The sequence below is a fragment of the Solea senegalensis genome, linkage group LG8 (genome assembly GCF_019176455.1).
Source record: "Solea senegalensis isolate Sse05_10M linkage group LG8, IFAPA_SoseM_1, whole genome shotgun sequence".
Classification (NCBI taxonomy): domain Eukaryota; kingdom Metazoa; phylum Chordata; class Actinopteri; order Pleuronectiformes; family Soleidae; genus Solea; species Solea senegalensis.
In genome coordinates this window covers 12,083,462-12,089,466 of record NC_058028.1, presented here as the reverse complement: position 1 = coordinate 12,089,466, position 6,005 = coordinate 12,083,462, and the positions used below count along the sequence as shown (strand labels likewise).

At 43.7% G+C, this 6,005-nt stretch overlaps 1 protein-coding gene across 2 annotated transcripts in view; it reads right to left on the bottom strand.

Annotated features, from left to right (window-relative positions):
- Positions 1–97: 97 nt before the first annotated feature.
- Positions 98–6,005, bottom strand: part of timm50 (translocase of inner mitochondrial membrane 50 homolog (S. cerevisiae)) — a 27,931-nt gene continuing 22,023 nt past the window's right edge. For both annotated transcript variants that reach the window (XM_044032550.1, XM_044032551.1), the window contains 3 exons: positions 2,836–2,992; positions 1,718–1,824; positions 98–1,635 (listed from right to left, as the gene is read on the bottom strand). In XM_044032550.1, coding sequence (XP_043888485.1) covers positions 1,537–1,635; positions 1,718–1,824; positions 2,836–2,992 — 363 coding nt within the window. In that variant the 3' untranslated portion in view covers positions 98–1,536. The remainder of the gene's footprint in view (positions 1,636–1,717; positions 1,825–2,835; positions 2,993–6,005) is intronic.

The following is a 6,005-nucleotide window of genomic DNA, read 5'->3' as shown; positions in this document are numbered from 1 at the left end:
TGATTTTATTATTTTATCACATTAAATCCGGTGAGTATTTGTATTATAACTGTAAAATTAATTCTGATTGAAGAAGTGTACACCAGAGAACAAAGACTGAGTTTTTCTTTTTTTTTATTGAGTATGTGAATGGCAAGTTCACATCAACGCCACAACAGAACAGCAGCTGAGCCATGGTTTCTGTGCTCAGAACGTCCTCACAGTCACATCTGTCCATTTGGATGCTGGACAGTTCTGAGCAACAGAGAGACAGAGACAACAGCAAAGACGACAAGACCAGTGACATCACATCACACTCAGGCTATTATTATTTATCAAATGGTAAACATTTAGTGAGCCCAGTCCACACTTACACGCTCATTTTTAAACAAACCACGATGCTCGTCGTCCACACGACTCCAGAGTTTTGCAGCCTCTAAAACAGTTGACAGGAAATGGTGCTGGTCTCATTTTATTTTGAAAAATCCAGGCTTGTGCTCCCACAGGGACAAACAAAAACTGAGACTTTTATTTAGAAAACTGTGAGGCTGTGTTTTGGCACAGATAAATGCACACTGGGAATTTTAATTTGAAAACTGCAGGGTTACATTGTAATGAAACCGCAAGGCCGGCATTTTGAGATTTTCTTTCAAAAATAGTGATTCAGGGCTCTGAAAACGCTGGGTCCGTGTGGATAAATAGCCGAAACTCAGTGTGGAAGAACAGAAAGAGTTATTTTTTTCTAACACCTTCTGGTTCTTCATTCTATTCCCACCTTTGACAGACTTACATTTTCAGCAGGAACGAATGATGTTCAGAGCCACAGAAAGTGTGTCAGATCTTTAAAATTTAGACCGCCACCACACCATATCCGATTATCTGAATGTTTACTTCATTCTTGTCCTACATGGGCTCAGCCACTGTTCAGTTGTAAAAGTCCATGTCAAACGAGCCCCGACACGTTCACGCTGCCACCACCAGCTGTCCCGACACGTTGTGGGCGTTTGAACACACTGAATGAATCTTATACTATGTAGAGTTTATTCTTTTTTTTTTTTTTTTTAGAAACATATTCCTCTGCAGCAGCGACGCAAAGTGGAAGAGAAATAAAATATATGTTCTGGAGGCGTGGCATGGGACAGAGTGTAGCTGATCTCGGGTCAGATCTTGTGAGCGGCGCCGCTGATCACAGCCGGCGTGACCGTCATACTGCTGGTCTAAGATTTGCCTCCAGAGTTTTCCACCTGACCACCAATCAGTAGCAGACACCGGTGTGACCATGGAGGGGCCACCAACGCCCGCCTCAGAGAAATAGGAAAATTAGAAATAAATAAAAAAAAAAGTCTGCCTCTCTTATTGGTGCACATCACGGCCAATGCCCTTGCTCCGCTCCAGCACTGCAGGCCCCGCCCACTCTGACATGACTGGTTGCTTGCGACGGTGGAGACGGCCCCAGCTACAGTCCACAGGCCCACCACACCCCCCTCTCCTCCGGCCTCTCCCTCACCTGGACACTGGCGGAGAGCTGGGCTGTGATAGGTGGGAGTGTGGGGGGGCTCATTGCTGTTTGGAGCGCCAGAACCGCGAGGCGATGGAACCGAATGAAAGTCCCTGTTTCTTCTGCAGGGAGGACTCAGACAATCGCTGCTCCTCCTCCTGTCAAGACACAGACCGATCACATCTTCATTGTCAACACAGAGGCAGGAGACATGGTCCGGGGGTGCGTTTGATTACCTACCTGTGCTAGCTGAGCCTGTCTGCGTTTGAAAGCCTCGATGGGGTCGTCCTCGAGAGCGTAGTTCTCCAGCACCAACCGAACGTCATCAACACCGCCCAGAGCGATGGCTGAAGTGCAGAGACAAGACAGGAGGAACATTTTAGAGACTTGTATTAACGCTTTGATGTCAACAATGAGCCTTTGTTTGCATGTTTACCAAAGAGAAAAGAATGGTGCTTTTCAACTACACAGTTCCGGCATGGCTCGACATGTTTTGTTTCTGCTTTCCCATTAGTGAAAGTACCTGGTACTTTTTTCAGTACCTGCTCTAGAGAGGTTCCAAGTGAGCTGAGCTGATATTATATATATGTGATGTCGTCAGAGTGTCGTCACTGGAAGAGTCATGAGCGTGAACTGTAGATCAGTTAAAAAGACTTAATCCTGAAAACAGTGTGGTGCATTTAGTGACAGCACTGCTGAAAACCATACCAAACTGTTCAGTCGAGCCGGGCCGTGCTGGAACTGTGCAGTGGAAAAGCATCATGAGTTTACATGACGATTATTATTTGTTTGACTCAGACCTGGAAATAAATCATATTTCCAGGTTTTTGGTGAGAACTGATATTGGTCAACCTTCAATTTAATGCAGAGGGAAAGACATATGTTTGAGCTTTAAAAACACTGCTGGTCCTGATATACTTGGATGGACCAGAGCCACAGGTTTAAAGATCTCCATTCCCTCTTTCCCACTGAAGCAGGTCCAGGGCAGTTCAGTGCTGATGCCTCATCTGAAACCAGTTCTGCTTATCAAATACCAAAAAAACTGCCTCTAAACCAGTTTCACACGGGCATCAGCTCTTTGCTGATATGGAAGGAAGAACCGATTACGTCAGGGGACGGGGGCAGGGTTATCATGACCAAGATGACCAGTAAAACAGTAAAGAGGGATTTCACAGTGTGGAAAATTTCCCTCTACTCATCTGATTCCTCTGCAGTTTCATTTCCTGCTGTAATTAAATCATGTATGACCATATGGTGGCTCACGGTCATATAATTAGTCATGCTATGAAGTCATAATAATCAAGATTTTTCTTTGCACTACAAAAAAGAGATGAGGACGTTCCTGCTCAGCATCTCACCCTTGAGGAAGTTGGCAAGGTCGTAGAGCGTCCTGTCCTCCGAGTTCCCGTCCCATTTCTTCAGGGCCATTCCATTGAAGGGCTGCAGGCTGAACGCCTCCCGCTTACAGTCGACCACGATCACCTTACTGGTGTCACGGTTCAGACAAGAAACGTCCTGAAAGAGAAGAGAGGCCAAAACCATATATAGTGCACATCATGATCCATAAAACAAGAACAAATGTAAAAATTAGAGGACGTCTGAGACTCTCTGCCTCTCCTTCTGCCCGACACATGCTGCATGACCCTTTTGACATTTTCTGAAGCCTAATCAAATAAGCAGCTTCATTATCTTAATGATCCTTAATATTCACTTGGATTAAAACCCACAAAACACACACAAACACTTTCTCTGCTCGTCCAGCTGGTGACCATTACGGTGTGTGTGTGTGTGTTTGTAAGTGAGGGACAGATGGAGAGGGACGCTGCTTGTCGTCTCTATCACTGAGCTCATCTGGTGCCCCGCCCCCAGTAACTCTGTATGTGTGTGTGTACGTGCGCGCAAACCCCAGTGGACACATTCGTCCATCCTCCTCACACCAATGAATAAAAGGCATCTGTCTTCCTTCTGTGCGTGTGTGTGTGTGTGTGTGTGCGTGCGTGTGTGTGTATTGGCGCGCATGTATTTTGGGTAAAACACACTCATTTAACAGTGATATTTAAATACATTCACCCCGTTCATCACTTCAAATGGTTTGGTCCACAAGGTCATAGATCAATCTGATTTGTTGATCTGTTTTATAATACATAATTCAACACCAAACTCTAGCTTGTTAACAGCAACCTATTTGTTAGCCAAGAAAGTTACTTTGTGCAAATAAATCTTAGAAAAATAGACCTATGAGGAAATGTTACTTATTTACAAAGAAATATTCCATTTCCTGATATTCAAAACACTTGCATAAACAAGGTTTCATTCTTGGCTGAAAGCGTCAGGAGTTTTTGTCAGAGGATAACATCAAAGACGATATTAACACTGAAAAACAACATGTGAAAGCACACACAGAACGCAGCCAAAGTAAATACAGGACAGAGAGCAGGAGGGAGAGAAGACAATAAAGTTTGAAGAAGACAGTTAATCCAACTGTTGTGTGTTGTTTTCTCCAGGCAACAAACAATAAGACGTCTGATCCACTTCAGATGCAGGGCAACAGACAATGGCGGGTTGTTAGTCACGTTTTATAAGAGGGTGGTGAAGGGTCGCTGCTGCCCGTGGCTTATGTGGATTTAAGGTTATTGAACTTAACTTCACCGCTACAATCAGACAGAGGAGAATAAAACAAACGGGAGAATGAGCTCAACCCAAACAGTAAAATAAGGTAAACTGCACTCGTGCCTGGAAGTTGTAAACCAGCAAGAGGAAAATTGAAAATGAATGCGAGGTCCTTTGTAGTCTGAATGAATCTCTATAAACTACATGTTTTAGGGCAAGGGCCAGGTATTTGGGTCTGAAAATAGTCTGGTTCAAGAATTTTTAAAACATTTATTGTACATGTAGGTCAACTTGGTTTTAACATTACAATTAAAGTGTAGGACGAGAGAAGGAGACACCAGTCTGAGATGGTCATTATAAAAGAGCATTATAGACTACAACATCAGGCTGACATTGACCTCCCACTAACACCTGGTCTCACAGTTTGCTGTAAAAGGTCATCTTTAGTCCAGTGGTCACATCTTTGTTTTGCCATGATGTTATGACGCATTGGTGGATGCACCAAAACTTCTACTTTCAGCATAAGCTGTTGTGGAGACAAAGATCATTTGTCCCCCTCATCACTCCAGTCCTCTTCATACTTGCAGAAAGTTGTGGATGTGACTCACTGGTGTGCACACACCTGCAGCAGTTCCACTCCACTAAAATGCGAGTTCATGTTGGGCTGGTGTTTCACATAATGTGTACTGGATGCCACCTTCTCTTCCATTCCAATCTATCGTCCTATCTGACACATGTGCGATGGACAAGGACAGTCTGCATGGTCACATGTTCAGTCATGGACAAACAGAACAAAACAGAACAAAGCGGACCCAAGTGGACTCGCCGACATGGAAACTATGAATTGACCTGAAATGATGCAACTCTTTTCCTTTTTCTAACCCATCCTTTGAGTAGACTTCAAACACGGTTCAGTCAATGATGAGGTAGAAGAGACTGAAGTGGAAGGTGCCGAAATGCAAGAACCATGACACAACATGGCCTGGGCTTGTTTTCGTTGTGATATGCCAGGAATTTTTTTTTTTTACACATTTGTAACATTTTTTTAGCTTAACCTACAGGGCTTAAATGCCCCTGCTTAAATGCCCCTGTGATTTTGCCTAGTAAAGAATAGATCAACTTTTAAAAGCAGCATTTGTAAAATTTGCATACAATCAGGTAATAATTTTTCTTAAATTTCTGTCAAATGAAAAAAAGAGTGACCGACATTTTACACACTGGACTTTCAAAAACTTTCTCTGAGACATAAACAGCTTTTCTATTTCTCCCACAGCATATGGAGCATTAAAAACTCTCTTTTAGCATCTGTTGCATTCACTGTGATGGAGATGTCTCCTTTCTGGGAAGTAGGTTAACCAGCTCCTTACAACCTCCAGGCTGTTCCATTAAACACTGAGTGAGATGACAGTTGGAGGGAGACAGGAGGGGGAGGAAGGAAGGAGGGAGGGAGGTAGAAGAAACAAGAAGGAAGAAGCAAAGTAAGAAGGGAGAGGAGGAAGAACGGGTGAAGGGGAGGTGAGATAAGAGGAAGAGGAGAAAGGAGGAGGCAGAAGGTTAATGAGAGCCGAGAGGGAGACAGGGGAGGGAGCGGGGTCTATTGTGGCGAGGAGGAGAAATCAATGGCAGCAGCAGAAGGCAGAGAGTAGACACAGGGGCTGACAGCACGGGTGAGAGTCAGTCAGAGTCATGGTGTTCTGATGTTTCAATGAGTTAATGTCCAGAAAGAAAACTTAATTAATTAATTCTTCCATCAAAAAATGCAGTGATGTAAACAGACCGAGCAAAGTCAGCGATGGACTTTTCAGATTTATTCGCAGATTTATTCCCAATAAGACAATTCACTCTCTCATCCTCCCATATACTTCAGATACTGGTACAGTAAAATTAGCGATGGAGCAAGAGATAAGGTGACTATTAT